Source organism: Chiloscyllium punctatum, chromosome 36 (assembly GCF_047496795.1).
Source record: "Chiloscyllium punctatum isolate Juve2018m chromosome 36, sChiPun1.3, whole genome shotgun sequence".
Lineage (NCBI taxonomy): Eukaryota > Metazoa > Chordata > Chondrichthyes > Orectolobiformes > Hemiscylliidae > Chiloscyllium > Chiloscyllium punctatum.
Genome location: NC_092774.1, coordinates 52263349 through 52280782, shown reverse-complemented (window position 1 = coordinate 52280782; position 17434 = coordinate 52263349). Strand labels below are relative to the sequence as shown.

Here is a 17434-nt window from a genome sequence, read left to right as displayed (position 1 = left end):
AGACATCCCAAATCTGCCTTTCACATGGGGCTTAATTGCCCTCTTAATCACAGCTCAGATCGGAAAGCCAGTGAAATATATTTTTATACCCTTCGCATTATAATAATGACATGCAACATTGACGTCATTGTTAGCCACATTTCCCTAAGCTGTACATACAATCCATGATCAATGATGGCAACTTGACGGACCGCCCTAGATCCTCCCATAATCTCATGATGTTTATCAGATGTCTTCATCATCTATCGTTGGGATCTTACAATGCTTCTGACAGTTTTATTTCTTCCCAGACACTTGCCAGCTGCACCACATTATATACCAATAACCCAAATACTTGCTTTTCGCCAAGAAATCTTACAAATTCTGTACTAACTTTACTAATAGTATAGCAGATTAGGAAGGATATTAATCTATAACAATTGTTATAAAGCCTTTAAAATCAACTCTAATATAAAGTTAATGTGACACATGGCAAATTGAGAGCAACCCTCTTTCACTTGTTTGAGACATCAAACAACAGTCTCTCTGACATGCAATTGCAGTTTACGACCACTACCATTTACATGCTGTAAGCGGATTTTAATCTCAAATTTCATTTTTAAACAAATCTTTACTGTTTCCACTGTAAACATTTCACATTGCAAATGATTTTTTCTTTGTAAAAGCATCTGATGAGGGTGAAATTCAACCACTTTACAATTTTACCAAGCCATTAAACAAAACTTCAGATTTCACAAAAAAATCACATTGTCACTCTAAATTTTGTAATCTGTCTTTATCAATCTTTCCTTGATCTTTGGATGTAGGAGTTTGTCCAAATTATCTATATCTGCACTTAAGTTTCAGTTGTTTACCTTTCCAGTCATGACCTCTCTATTTACAACCTTTCTTCTATGTCAATGGTTTTTTGAAGATCGTGTTTACACTAATTATTACTTTATCTTCCCTCAAAATGCATTGGGCCTCTTTACTGCCTATAAACATTTGCTCAAGTTTGTAACTAACTTTTTCACTCTAATTTGTGATTTGCATTTCTAATTTGACAATTACTTAAACATTTCAGAATACTGTACGATCAGGCTTTTCCTTCTACATTTTACTAAATAACAAACTTGGAACTTGGTTAAATTAGGCCTTGCAAAATGCCCCTTATTAGAATGCCTGGATGTTCAAAACTGCCCATTCACAGAAACTTGATTAACTTCCTTAACGTCTCTTCTGATGGCGAATTTCATTTTACCCAGACAATCTCATATGAAGACTACACGTTGAGCTGTGAACATCTGGTGTCTGTAACTGTCAAACCCTTTCAGCCGTTTTGTGTTAGTTTAAAAAAGCCCAAGCAGCCATTTTGTCAACTTAGCCATGGGCTGCGACAGCAACCTATTCACTATTTAATTTAATTATTATCTACAAATGTACTTACCATACTCTCTATATCTTCATCCAAATCATTCATATAAAAGAAACACAAATGGACCTCATACCAAACTCTGGGGAACATTACTGATCACAGGCCTCCAGTGTGAAAAACAACCCTCCACCATCACCTTCTGTCTCCTACCTTAAAGCCAATGTTGTACCCAATTGGCAAGCTCTCCCTACGATGTAACGTTACTAATTAGACAACCATGCAGAACCTTATTAAAGGCTTTAATCTAACCCTAGAAATCCTCCAAATCTGTCCCAATTTCCCTGCCATTTGCCCACAGCCCTCTTAATCTTTCATTTAAAAGTTAAATTCCAAATCTCTTTCGAGAATATCTGCTGAATCTCCATCCAGTTGAGACTGTTCCAGATCCTCAGAACCTGCTGAATTCACCCCGCATTATTTGCTAAATATCTGAAACTTATATTCTGTGGTTATCAAACATTGTAACAGTGTTAATATTTTCATTCTGTCTCTACAAATTAAATATCCTGGGAACAAATATACAACTCGAATAAATCATTGCTTAACCTTCTAAGCTGCCAGGACAATTATCTGAGCTTCTGCTCGCTCTCCACAAAACAGAAACCCACCATAATTTTAGGTTATTAACGGGGTGTGTTGATGGCTGCCCAGGCCAGTACTTATTCTCCATGTTTATCTGACTTGGACAAAGTGGTGGTGAACAAGTTTCTTGAATTCCTGCAGTCCACATGCTGCGAGTACACCACAGTACTGTTCAGACTATAATTGTGCAGCCTCACAATTCTTCTTATCTCTGTAATACCCTCTAGCATCACAATCCTCCCTACCTCTGCAATTATCTTCAGCCCATACAAAACGTCCCTATCTCTAATCTCATCCAGCATCACAAACCTCCCTACCACAGTAATCTCCTCCATAGCCCACAAAATTCCTTTTCTCTGTAATCTCCTTTGGCCTCACAATCCTTCTTCTCTCTATAACCTCCTCCAACCTCATAACCCTCCCCATCTCAAATCTTATCGGGCCTCCCAAATTGCTGAGATACGTACTTTCCTCTAATACCATCCTAATGAGGACACTTAATTTTTATTTCTCTCCTTGATGGTGGCACTTTCAGATTCTTAGGCTGAGCTCCAGGATTTTCTCCCTCTCAACCACATTTCCTCCCGAATCATTTGCTGTCTCTTCTACTATCGCCTTCTCTGACCTGATTTCAAATGTTCCTTGCGATATTCCGATGTCAAGTATCTCGGAAGTCTATGGTACAGGGAAAAATTTTGTGGCCGATCGAGTCTGTGCTAGTTAAAAGCAACCATTGAATTAGTCAAATCCTATTTTCCAGCACTTGGCCCATAGCCTTGCCCACTTTGGCATTGCAAATATGCATCTGAACACGTCTTAAATGTTATCAAGATTTCTGCATCCACCACCCTTAGACACAGTGAGGTTCAGTGTTATTGTTACTGCATAATGACATTTCCCAGCATCTGGGCTTGTGCAAACCAGAGATCACCCAGACATTGTAAAGGATGGTTCTAGGAATGAGGGATTTTAGTTGTATGATAGCATTTTTTTGACATTATTCGTTCAAGTGATATGGGTGTTGCTGATACACACACAGAATATCCATCTACAACAGATAGAATCTCCTTCTGAATCTCTCCCCTCACCTGGGGTGTGGTAACCTTCAGGTTAAACCGTCGCCAGTCATCTTTCTGTAAAGAACGAGCAGCTGTCTAGTCTGGTAGGACAATGCTGGCTTTACATTTTACAATCATGCCACTATGCCTTGGTGGTGGAGAGAGGGAATATTGAAAGCGGTGAATGAGTCAGTGCTTAGTCTGGAGCACGTTCACTTTCTTTAATATTACTGGGGCTTGTAACGAGGCAGGCAAGTACAGAATGTTCCAACACAATCCTGGTATGTGCCATATAGATAGCAAACAGGCATTGGGGAATCAGAGGTTCAAAGAAACTGATATTGTTCTCTTTGTAGCAAAGAAAATTGAGGGGAGCTTTGATAGAAGGATTTACAAAAGATTGGAATGAGAAAACGTTTGTCAGCTGATCATAAAAGAATTACAGGACACATATTTCCCCGGGTACAACAGAGTGTTACAAGGGGACATAAATTTAAGGTGAAGGGTGGAAGGTATAGGGGAGATGTCAGGGGTGGGTTCTTTACCCAGAGAGTGGTGGGGGCATGGAATGCGCTGCCCTTGGGAGTGATAGAGTCAGATTCATTGGCGACCTTTAAGCGGCATTTGGATAGGTGCATGGATGGGTGCTTAATCTAGGATAGAAGTTCGGCACAACATCGTGGGCCGAAGGGCCTGTTCTGTGCTGTATTGTTCTATGTTCTATGTTCTATAGTCGATCTTTCCCAAAATCTTAAACTGAGAGAATGAGCTGATGAAAGGAAGACATTTGATGCTGCAAGTGGGAATGAGCTGGAAGACAATACTCTCTCACACGATGCGGATATCCATGTCCTGATGAATTGATAAATTGTCAAGAGTTTGGTGTTACAATTCTTTTGAGATGAAACACAGAAAGTTACCACATTGTTGCCAAGGGTAATCAGGAATGGCAATGCAATGTTGTCCCTTATTTCAAGGGGCTTGAAGGATAAGAGTAAGGAAGTCTTACTGCAGTTGTACAAAGTGTTGGGAGACCACATCTGGAGTAATGTGAACAGCTTTGGTCCACTTATGTAAATAAATATATCACTTCAATAGATGCAATTCAGAGATGATTCACTAGAATTATCCCTTTAATGGATTGTCTTTTCAGCAAAGGCTAAACAGGTTGGAAATCTACTCACCAGACATTGGAAGATTGAGAGGTGATCTCATTGAAAATTACAGGATTCTTAAGGGGCTTCACAGGATAAATGCCGAGAGGATGCTTCCCTTCATGAGGCAGCTTAGGACCAGATTCTTGATCACTCGGGAATGAGGGGGTTATGTTTTGGAATCGTCAAATTTAAGACAACAAAGATGTGTATAAGGGTTTCTATTACAAATGAGCTGGGGTGAAGTGATACAAGCAACATTTTACAGATTGAAATCTCTGTTCTTAGAGGTTGTGCACATCTATGGTCAGACACTCATCTTGAGGTCAGACATGAGAACAATACTGGGAATAGTGAGGAACGTTTGATGACTCTGGGTTTATACTCAGTGGATTTTAGAAGGCTGAAAGGGGATCTAATTGAAACATAGAATACTAAATGGCCTGAACAGAGTAGATGTTCCCATTGGTAGGAGAGACTAGGACTCAAGGGCATAGCCTTCGAGTAAAGGCCTTTTAGAATGGAGATAAGGAGAAACTTCTTCATCCAGAGAGTGGTGAATTTATGGAATTTACTCTCACAGAAGGCTGTGGAGGCCAGGTCATTGAGTATATTTACGAGTGAGATAGATAGGTTCTTGGGGATCAAGGTTTATGGGGAGAAAGCGGGAGAATGGGTTTGAGAAACCTATTAGCCATGATTGAATGGTGAAACAGACTTAATGGGTTGAATGGCCTAATTTCTGCTCCTATGTCTTATGGAGTATAGATCAGCCTCAGACAGTTCCCAGGCAGAGGGATAGGCTCGGTAGTAAGGGAAAGTAATTTGTAACACTAAGAGAAGGCAATGGGTTTGACCATCCCAGTGTTTCCTTGGAGAATATTTCTACTCATTGAGTACTGGAAGCAGTTTAGTAATTGAGTAACAGTGGAGCAATGGAGAGGGATGGTGGTGAGGTCGAGCTGGGCAATGTCAGTGAACATGTGAAAACTAACCCAATGTTAACTTTCACATGTTCACTGACAATGCCCAGCTCTACCTCACCACCATCTGGAAGTATGCAGATGAGAAACAGGAGGGACCAAGGATAGATCCTTGAGGGACACCAAATACAAGGACTTCAGAGAGGAAAGGGAGAATGGAGATGGTGTGTCATTTTCCAAGGATGACGAGGACAAAGTTATTTTTTAACAGAATGGGTGAGGAGGACATAACCAGGTAAAGAGAAACTGACAAAACAAGTAACAATCTCTGTGAACTGGCACGGGGCAAGAGACATGGTACAGGAGGAAGGTGAAGGTGAGAAGACGACAGAGAGAGCGCGAGAGACAGAGCGCGAGAGAGAAAGACAGAGCGAGAGAGACAGACAGAGACAGGGAGTTAAAATATTTGTACTTTAACCAGAATAAGCTAAGGGTCAAGGTGAGCTCTGAGAAGGCTTGAAAATGTGGTTGCAAATTTAAGATTAATTGAAGAGCCACACGCAAGGCAGTTTGGCCTGGTTGGCGAGGGGAAGGGAGGGAAATATGAGAGGCAGCCGGTCAGTTTATCACAGTCCTAGGACAAAGAAACTTCAGGTGCCTCTCACACTTGTTTCTGGAGGGGAGGATGGAGGAGACAAGATGATGGACAGTGTTTTGGAAGGAAATAAGTAACGGTGCTGCTGATATTTAAAAATAAACAACAAACTGATTTATTTAACTTTTTTCCAGAACAAGGTTTGGGTGTGAATCCCACCTCAGCAGATGATGGAATTGGAATTCAATTAAAAAAAACTGGAAGTTAGAATGTACTGATTGCCATGGAAGCACTGCCAGTCATCAGAAAAAGTCCTCAATATTGACTCCAGATCCCACGAAGGATCCTGGTTTCAGGTTAAACATGGGGAAGGAAACCTCCTACAGATTACCCATGGACCGTCCTCCCTCAGCTGATGAGCCAATACTCCTCCATGCTGAACACTACATGATGGGAACACGGAAGGTGGCAATGACGCAAAATGTAGTAGATCTCAACGTCCACCACCAAGTGTGGCTTGACAGCAGTACTCGAGCTAATGAGCTCCTTAAGGACATAGCTCCTAGACTGGGTTTGAAGCAGGTGGTCGGAGGGAACCAACAAGAGGGAAAAACATACTTGACCTCATCCTTACCAATCTGCAGTTGCATCTGTCTGTAACAGTATTGATAAGAGTGACCACCTCACATTCCTTACAGAGACAAAGTCCCTCCTTCACATTCAGAGCATACGCCATTGTGTTGCCCAGCACTATTACTATTCTAAATAGGTCAGAGTTGGAACACATCAGGCAACCTAAGACTGGAAATCCACGAGGATCCAGGTGAGCCATCAACAGCAGCAAAACTGTACTCAAAAACACAATCTGTAACCTCATGACCAGGTATATCCTCTATTCAACTCGGACCATTAAGCCAGGGGGTCAACTCTGGTTCAATAGAGTGTGCAGGATCACATCAAGCACATTGAAAAATGAGGTGGAAACCTAGGGAAGCTACCAAACATGACTAGCTGCATGGTAAACAGCAAAAGCAGCGAGTGATAGCACAAAGTGATCTCACAACAAACAGATCAGATCCAAGCTCTGTAGTTTTGCTATACCTCTTCACAAGTGGTGACGGACAATAGGGTAGGAGATGGAATTATGGCTAGATTATTAATCCAGAAACTCAGCTAATGTTCTGGGGACCTGGGTTCGAATCACAGCAGATGGTAGAATTTGAATTCAATAACCAACAATATGGAATTAAGAATCTAATGATCACCATGAAACGTTGTTGATTGTCAGAAAAAAAACCCATCTGGTTCACTAAAGTCCTTCAGGGAATGAAGTCTGCCATCCTGACCTAGTCTGGTCTACATGTGACTCCACACCCACAGCAATGTGGTTGACTCTCAATTGCCCTCTGAAGCCATTTGATTGTACCAACCAATACACAGTCTCAAAAAAAATGAAAGCGAACAGGTCACCTGGCATCGACTTGGGCACCGGAAAATACAAGGGCAGAAACTGTCCTGTCGACCCTACAAAGTCCCCCTCACTAAGATCTGGGGTCTCGTGCCAAAACTGGAAGAACTGTCTCAGACTAGTCAAGCAACAGCCTGACACAGTCATACTCACAGAACGATACCTTACAGACAATGTTGCCGACACCACCACCATTCCTGGAGATGTCCTGTCTCACCAGCAGGACAGACCCAGCAGAGGGGGCAACACAGTGGGTTAGAGTTGGGAGGGAGTTGTTCTCAGAGTCCTTAACATTAACTCTGGACCCAATGAAGTCTCTTGGCTTCAAGTTAAATATGCGCAAGGAAACTTCCTGCTGACTACAACACACCATCCTCCCACAGCTGATGAATTGGTATACCTCCATGTTGAACAACACTTAGAGGAAGCACAGAGGATGGCAAGGATACAAAATGTACTGTCAGTGGGGGATTTCAATGCCCACCAGCAAGAGTGACTCGGCAGCAGCACTACTGATCAGGCTAGTCTGGTCCGAAAGGACATAGCTGCTTGACTGGGTCTGTGGCAGGTGGTGAAGGAACCAAGAGGGAAAAACATACTTGACCACATCCTTACCAATCTGCCAACTGCAGATGCATCTGTCCATTACAGAATTGGTAAGAGTGGCCACCACACAGTCCTTGCGAAAACAAAAGTTCGCCCTTCACATTAAGAATAACCTCCATCGTGTTGTGTGGCACTATCAGTGTGCTGAATGGGACAGACTTCAAACAGATCCAGCAACTCATAACTGGGCATCCATGAGGCGCTGTGGAACATTCACAGCAGCAGAATTGTACTCCAGTACAATGTGTACTGCATGGCCCAGCATGTCCCCCCATTCAACCATCACCATCAAGCCAGGGGATCAACCCTGGTTCAATGGAGAGTGCAGGAAGGCATGCCAGGAGCAGCACCAGGCACACCTCAAGATGAAATATCAACCCTGGTGAAGCCACCAAACAGGACTACTTGCATGTCAAACAGCATAAATAGCAAGTGATAGACAGAGGTAAGTGATCCCACAATTAATAGATCAGATCGAAGCTCCACAGTCCTGCCACATCCAGCCGTGAATGGTGGTGGACAATTAAACAACTCACTGGAAGAGGAGGCTCCACACAATCCTCAATGATGGAAGAGCCCAGCACTTCAGTATAAAAGATAAGGCCGAAGCTTTCGCAGCAATCTTCAGCGAGAAGTGCCAAGTGGATGATCCATCTCAGCCTTGTCCAGTAGTCCCCAGCATCACAGATCCCAGCCTCCAGCCAATTCAGTTCACTCCACGTGATATCAAGAAACAGTTGGAGACACTGGATACTGCAAAGGCAATAGCCCCTGACAACATTCCGGCGATAGTACTGAAGACTTTTGCTCCAGAACTTGCCGCTCCCCTAGCCAAGCTGTTCTAGTACAGCTACAGCACTGGCATCTACTGACAATGTGGAAAATTGGCCAAGTCTGTCCTGTGCATAAAAAAGCAGGACAAATCCAACCCGGCCAATTACTGTCCCCTCTCATTCATAAGTAAAGTGATGGAAGGTGTCATGAACAGTCCTGTCAAGCAGTACCCAGTTGGGTTCCGCCAGGACCACTCAGTTCCTGACCTCATTACAGCCTTGGTTCAATTATGGACAAAAACCGATAAATTCCAGCAGCGAGATGAGAGTGACAGCCCCTGACATCATGGCTGCATTCAATCGAGTGTGGCATCAAGGAGCCTGAGCGAAACTAGAGTAAGCCCCAGCGAAACATGTATGCAATGGGTGTCAGCAGACAAACTTTCCAATGGTCGGGGTCATACCTGACACATAGGTAGATGGTTGTGGTTGTTGGAGGTCAGTCATCTCAATTCCAGGATATCTCGGCAGGAGTTCCTCAGGGTAGTGTCCTAGGCCCAACCATCTTCAGCTGCTTCATCACTGACCTTCCCTCCAATAGAAGGTCAGAAGTGGGGATGTTCGCTGATTATTGCACAATGTTCAGCAACGTTCACAACTCCTCAGATACTGAAGCATGTTCAAATGCAACAAGATCTGGACAATATCCAGGCTTGGGCTGACAGGTGGCAACTAGCACCCGTGCCACACAAATGCCAGGCTATGACCATCACAAATGAGACGACAATCTAACCACCATCCCTTGATATTCAATGGCGCTACCATCACTGAAACTCCCACTATCAACATCCTGGAATTATCATTGACCAAAAACTCAGCTGGACTCACCACAAAAACACAGTGGCTACAAGAGCAGGTCAGAAGCTTGGAGTACTGCAGCGAGTAACTCACCTCCTGATTTCGCAGAGCTTATCCACCATCTACAAGGCACAAGTCTAGAGCGTGATGGAATACTCTCCACTTGCCTGGATGAGTGCAGCCCCAACAACACTCAAGAAGCTTGACACCATCCGCTTCACTGGCACTACATCCACAAGCATTCACTCCCTCCACCGACACTCCGTAGCAGCAGTGTGTATTATCTACAAGATGCACTGCAAACATTCACCCAAGATCCTCAGACAGCATTTTCCAAACCCACAACCAGTTCCATTTAGCAGGACGAGAGCAGCAGATACATGGGAACACCACCATCCTCAGGTTCCCCTCCAAGTCCCTCCCTATCCTGACTTTAAAATATATCGCTGTTCCTTCACTGTGGCTAGGCCAAAACCCTGGAATTCCCTCCCTAATGGCACTGTGGATCAACCCACAGCAGGTGGACTGCAGCGGTTCAAGAAGGCAGCTCACCACCACCGTCTCAAGGGCAACTAGGATTGGGCAATTCATGCTGGCCCAGCCAGCGACACCTGCATCCCACAAAAAGGAAAGAATTTTTTTAAATGAAACTCACCGGAGAAGACAAATCAACAAATATCCTCACTCACATTGATGGGAGAGTCCAAACCATCTGTGCAAGGGAGAAGATGAAAGCGCTTCCAAGAATCCTCAGACAGAAGTGCCAAGCGGATCATTCATCTCAGCCTTCTCCACAAACATCACAGACGCCAGTCTTCAACCCAATTCGATTCACTCCACTTGGTACCAAGAAACAGCTGGAGACACTGGACACTGCAAAGTCTATCGGCTTTGCCAACATTCTGGCAATAGTATTGAAGACTTATGCTCCAGAACTTCCCACCTTCCAAGCCAAGCTATTCCAGTACCACTCCAGCATGGACATCTACGAATGTGGATTATGCCCAGGTACACAAAAAGCAGGCCAATTCCAACCTGACCGATTACCACCCTATCTGTCTACTCTCGATCAGCACTAAAGTGTTGGAAAGTGTTCTCGACAACGGTATCAAGCAGCATCTGTTCAGCGACATCCAGTTTGGGTTCCACCAGGTCCACTCAGCTCCTGACCTTATTCCAGTCTTGATTCAGTTTGACAAATTAGCTGAATTCCAGAGGTGAGGTGAAAGTGTCTGACCAGCCCCACACCAAGACTGGTGGCATCACTTAACTCCACCCTCGTCTCAGCTCATCTGCTGAAATTCTCATCATGACTCGGAAGGGCTTTTGCCCGGAACGTCGATTTTCCTGCTCCTCGAATGCTGCCTGACCTTCTGTGCTTTTCCAGCACCACTCTAATCTAGAGTCTGGTTTCCAGCGTCTGCAGTCCTTGTTTTTACCTTGCTGAAATTCTCATCCATTCCTGTCTCAACTTCAGGCATAAGTATCCAAACACACTCCTGGCTGACCTCCTACATACAACCTCCCTGTAATCTCCAGGATATCGAAACTCTGCTGCCCGTGTGCTCACTTGTTCACCCATCACCAAGTGTTCCGTGACGTACCCAAGGCTCCTACTTATAGGCAACATATTCAAATTTTGAGCCTTGGCTTATTCCTAGCTGTAACTATCCTTTTCTTGCTGCATCACACAACCTTTGAGACCTTGACGACTCATTTGGTTTCAGATTCCAGCAATGCACTTATTCATTGCTTCACCATTGGTGGCTGCTTCTACCGTTGTCACGGCAACACAGTCGAGAATTCCCACTGCAAACCTCTCAGGTCCACTTTCATCCTTTTAAGATATTGCTGAAAACCTGCTTATTTGGTAATGCTTTTGGTGACCTGACCTAATATGTCTGTGCCCTCATGTCAAAGGTTCCTTGATAATATTTTTGTGAAAATAAAAATACAAATTATTGTTAACTTCAACATATATTGTCAACTCTTCACAAAAACTATGTGAATAACCTGAATCTCCTTACCTTATCACATTGTGAGAGTCCCTTCACCACATGAACTGCAACAGAACAAGGAGGTCAAACATCACCTTCTCCACAGGCAACAGGACTTCAGCAACGATCACTGGTGACTGTGGAGAGAGAAACAGAGTTAATGATTCATCAAGTGCAAACTCAGTTACAGAAGGAAAACTGGTACAGAAGTTGACAGTCAGAAATAGACTCAAGCTGGAAAAAAGAATTACGTACTGTGAATGACATTATGCGATAATCAATTTGGTAAGACAGCAGCACATGGTGAGAGGGTGGTCAGCTGGAGAAAACTTGTTTACAGGGTCTTGAAGGCAGCGTTTGGTACACTTACGCACAATGTTATGACCAATGAAGGCAAGAGTTGGGATGTCATGTTGCAGCTGTGCAGGACATTGGTGAAGCTTCCTTTGAAATACTGCGTTTAATTTTGGTTGCCCTTCTATAGGGAAGACGTGTTAAACTTCAGAGGTTGCCAGGACTGAGTTACAGGAAGGTTAAATAGAGTGAGGCTTTTTTTTCCCTGTAAACGAGACTGCGGGGTGACCCTATACCGATTTCTAAAACCATGAAGGACATAAATAGGGTGCTTTTTCATCCTCAGAGTGGGTGGGGGGTCTAAAACTGGAGGACAAAGGATTGAAGATGAGAGAGAAAGATTTAGAAAAGGATTTGAGAAGTAACTTTTTCACACAAGAGATTACATGTATTGAACGGTCTGCCACAGTAAAGGGTGGTAGGTACAATTACAACATTGAAATGGCATCTAGATTGGTATATGCATAAGAAGGGTTTAGAGGGATATGGGCCAAATGCTGGCAAACGGAACTCCGTCAGGTTGTGATATTTGGTCAGTGCAGATAAGCTGGAGTGAAGGATCTGATTCCATGCTGGATGACTCCATGCAAACGCCTGTGAAAGTAACATTAAAACAGTAAACAATACGGAAATACACCATTAGAGACTGAGGAAGTTAGGTAATGACAAGAGATGATCAGTTTGCATAGAGTTGCATCAGAGCTGTGTTAGTTGTTACAATTCCAGTTATATGGAGACTGGACAAACAGAAATGCTTTATCAGGCCATAATCTTTAAAGCAGGGCTTCTTACAGTAAGTAGGAACAAATTACTCCAGATGGTGGAATCTGTACTGAAGAGGCAAAAAAACCTGCAAGATGCTGGAATATAAAGTAGACCAACAGGAGGCTAGAAAAAACACAGCACACAAGGCAGCATCAAGATTTGGAGAAGTCAATGTTTTGGGTATAACTCCTCCTCAAGAAAGGTGAAACGTTGGGTTTTCCATCCCCTGATGCTGCCTGGCTTGCTGTGCACTCCCAGGAGTCAAAAAACTGTGGTGCTGGAAAAGCACAACAGGTCAGGCAACATCCGAGGAGCAGGAGTGTCGAAGGTTACTGTGCTTTTCCAGGACCACACATTTTGACTCTAATCTTCAACATCTGCAGTCCTCACTTTCTCCTAATGCTCTTCCAGGAATCGAATCTATAAGATTTGAAATGTTAGTTTACTCTCTCTCTCACTCCATAGATGCTGTTTGATCCATTGTGATCTTCAGCATTAGTTGTTCCCTGCAGTGAGGCTGCAATGGATAACATGGAACTATGATAGAGTTCGTAGCACTTCGCCTCCAGTAAGTATCTGAAGTATAACAGCAGCAATTATGCTGCATAAAGCATGGGATGCATTACACTGCCAGCTTCAACATCTCTCCGAGAAAAAATACACCCTCTCGGTCAGGTCTGGGGAAGAAACAAACATTGCTCTTGGCTTCAGTTTGCTCTTTGCAAATCCTCACCCACTGCCAGGAAGGCTGCACATGCATCCCACTGCGCCTTGCCACCTACAAAGTTGGCTAGACACAAAACAAAACTGCTGGTGCTGGAATCCAAAATAGACACACAGGAGGCTGGACGAACACAGCAAGCCAGGTGGAATCAGGAAGTAGAGAAGAAAATATTTTGGGTGTATCCCTTCGTCAGGACTGGGCTGGGGTGGGGGGATAAACAGAGTGGCAGGTCCGGGTAATGAGGCGGTGACATGTGAAGACGGGTAGAGGGTACAACCTGGTTGGTCGATGGGAGGGATAGACCTGGTTGGTGGCTGGGAGGAGGAGGTGGAGGAGGTGGAGGAGGGACGGGGGACGGGGGACGTTATTTGAAATTGGAGACACACACCCTCTCTCATAGACTCCCACACACAGGCTTATATCCCTTTACACTCACACACACCTTCAACAGACACTCATAACCCGTCTACCTCCCCCCACCCACCAAACACACACCCACATGCAAACATACACATAAAAGTTTGTGGGGTGAATTTGTACTTGCAGAATTACATTTTACTTTGCTCAAAAACTGGGTGAATCCATGTAATATTCTGTAAGTCTGTTTTTTAGGTTAGAATCAGTCTGACCATTGTGGCACAGACAGCTTCACAGGGAGTTAACACCTTCAATACCTTATCTGGGCCGACAAGACACCAATTGTTAAAGTGCACTTGAGAATGTAACTTTTTAAAAAAGTTTTAGAACATAGAACATAGAAGAATACAGTGCAGTACAGGCCCTTCGGCCCTCGATGTTGCGCCGATCAAAGCCCACCTAACCTACACTAACCCACTATCCTCCATATGCCTATCCAAAGCCCGTTTAAATGCCCATAAAGAGGGAGAGTCCACCACTGCTACAGGCAGGGCATTCCATGAACTTACGACTCGCTGAGTGAAGAACCTACCCCTAACATCAGTCCTATATCTACCCCCCCTTAATTTAAAGCTATGCCCCCTTGTAATAGCAGACTCCATACGTGGAAAAAGGTTCTCACTGTCAACCCTATCTAACCCCCTAATCATCTTGTACACCTCTATCAAGTCACCCCTAAACCTTCTTTTCTCCAATGAAAACAACCCCAAGTGCCTCAGCCTTTCCTCATAGGATCTTCCTACCATACCAGGCAACATCCTGGTAAACCTCCTCTGTACCCGTTCCAGTGCCTCCACATCCTTCCTATAGTATGGCGACCAAAACTGCACACAATATTCCAGATGCGGCCGCACCAGAGTCTTATACAACTGCAGCATGACCTCAGGACTCCGGAACCCAATTCCTCTACCAATAAAAGCCAGTACGCCATATGCCTTCTTCACTGCACTATTTACCTGGGTGGCAACTTTCAGAGATCTGTGTACATGGACACCAAGATCCCTCTGCTCTTCCACACTACCAAGTATCCGACCATTAGCCCAGTAATCCATCTTTTTGTTACTCTTACCAAAGTGAATCACCTCACACTTAGCTACATTGAACTCCATTTGCCACCTTTTTGCCCAGCTCTGCAGCTTCTCTATATCCCACTGTAACGTGCCACATCCTTCCTCACTGTCTACAACACCTCCGACTTTCGTATCATCCGCAAACTTGCTCACCCAACCTTCTAACCCTTCCTCCAGGTCGTTTATAAAAATGACAAACAGCAATGGTCCCAAAACAGATCCTTGCGGAACACCGCTAGTGACGGCACTCCAAGATGAACCTTTGCCATCAACTACTAACTTACAATATGAAACAACTGAAACCAACATGGTCATTCTAAAAGATGAGAGACTTAACACACAATCCGGATCTTTTTCAATGTATAATTTCAGTTACATCACACTATAAACTTCTGCTATAAATTCTATGCCTTAAAATATTATTCTCCACAACCACCCGATGAAGGAGCAGCACTCTTAAAGCTAGTGCTTCCAGATAAACCTGTTAGACCATAACCTGGTGTTGCGTGATTCTTAATATTCTGCCTTGGCAGTCTACAGCCCACAGAACTCAACCTGGTGTTATATGACTTCTGACTTTGTCCACCCCAGTCCAACACTGGCACCTCCACAACATGATTTTCCAGGAAAACATCTCCTGACTTGTCCATCTGAAGTTCAGCCTCACCCCTTATTCACTCCAATTAATTGGAACAGCCACGCAAACTTAGTCTGCCAACACCACATTTTCTTTCTATTGTGTTGAAAATCACACAACACCAGGTACAAGCGTTTGAAGCACTGCTTCTTCGTCAGGTAGCGAGTTCTGCGCCTATCTGCCACACTAGCTACCTGACAAAGGAGCAGCACTCCAAAAGTTTTCCAAATAACCTGTTGGACTATAATCTGGTGTTGTGTGAAGTTTAACTTGGTCCACCCGAGTCCAAAACCGGTACCTCCAAATCATATAATGTCCCTCCCCATCCCCTGAATCCCTCTCCAACGCCATCTCCTCCTCCCTGCCACCAACCAGATTCATTCCTCCCATTAACCAACCAGGTCATACCCTATACCCATCTTTACCTATCCCCACCTCACCACCTCCTTTATCCACAGCTTCCCCCTACACCCACACCCAATCCTGCAGAAGGGCTACACCAAAACTGTCACCTTCTCCACCTCCTGATGCTGCCTGATCTGCTGTGTTCTTCAGTCTCCTGTCGGTCGATCAACAAAGTTGGCTTCAGTTCATCTAACAACAGGTATTATCTTAGCTCAGACAACATATTAACAGTGTGAACTTAAAATCTGTCCCAATGTTGAGTCAGTCGTATTTTCGAAAGTAGGACTTACAGAATATTGCATGGATTTATGCAGTTTTTGAGGAAGAAAATAAAACGCAGCTCTGCAGATACAGATCCATCCCATAAATTTGCATGACTTACCTTGAGATAACACCAATTGTTAGGTAAACTGAAGCCACCTCGAGGATGAAGCGAGTTCTCGAATTTACATTGTAGAGAGCCCAAACAAACATACCCCATCCTAAAAGATGCAAGACTTAATCTAAGTTTGTTTACTATATCATTACAACTCTGTGACACTGTAACCCATTTGCTATAAATTCTGTATCTTCTGGTCCTGCTGCACAACCACCTGATGAACAAGCAATACTCCAAAAGTTAGTGCTTTCAAATAAGCCTGTTGGACTATAGCCTGGTATTGTGTGACTGCCAACTGTGTAGGTGGACAGGCTGCAGGCATGGTGTGCAGGAGCTGGGTGTTGGACTGACGTAACAATCAAACTACAAACTTGGGGGGGCGGGGAAACGTCTGACGGACGACTGCCCCTAATAAAGATGGCGGCAGTTGGCAGCCGAGAACACGTCTGGCGCATCCCGGCCCCCAATAAAGATAGCGCCGATTGGCAGCCGTGGAGATGTCAGGTGATCAGTGCCCCCAATAAAGGTGGCGACGATTGGCAGCTGGGTACATGTTGGCCGTGTCCTGCCCCCAATAAAGATGGCGGCGACTGCCCATGGCCTACTAGACCCCGTAAACTGCAGGCTTTTTTTTTCCCCTCTTCGTTGCAAACACGGGGACTTAGATTTCGAATATCGAGTGCACCAAAGTTTCTCAGCCCACACGAGCTCTACTTATCTCCGCCCTGCACTGATACGTCCTTCTTTACCGGTTCACACGCACACTCACGGTTCAGTCCCAACGGTTCCGGCTTCGGCGCGAGGACGGTCACGTGGGTCGCATCATTTTCCCCGCCCACCTCCCCGTCCGTTCCCATTGGTTGGATGACCAGCCGCCCGCCCCCATGACACGTCGGACCGCCCGGTGCGGCCCCTGGGCTCCAATTGGGCCAGACGTACGTCATTCAGAGGCCCCCCGCCTCCCCATTGGTGAACGGGAGAATGGGCGGTGTGTTGCCTGGGGTGGACAAAGTTAAAAATGAGGAGAAGGTGAGGACTGCAGATGCTGGAGGTCAGAGCTGAGTGTGCGCAGCAGGTCAGGCAGCATCAAAGGAGCAGGAGAATAGACGTTTCGAGCATAAAACCCTTCTTCAGGAATGAGGAAAGTTTGTCCAGGAGGCTAAGGAGGAGGGACTTTGGAAATGATAGGTGGAAGGAGGTCAAGGTGAGGGTGATAGGCTGGGGTGGGGGCAGAGAGGTCAGGAAGAAGATTGCA

The 17434-nt window shown here is 44.7% G+C and overlaps 1 protein-coding gene across 1 annotated transcript in view; it reads right to left on the bottom strand.

The window, feature by feature from the left end:
• The window catches only part of LOC140460096 (uncharacterized), a 51205-nt gene extending 34931 nt beyond the window's left edge, over window positions 1–16274 (bottom strand). Inside the window, exon 1 of the mRNA XM_072554496.1 lies at window positions 16183–16274. Within this exon, the coding sequence (XP_072410597.1) occupies window positions 16183–16274 (92 nt within the window). The remainder of the gene's footprint in view (window positions 1–16182) is intronic.
• Between the last annotated feature and the right edge of the window lie 1160 nt (window positions 16275–17434).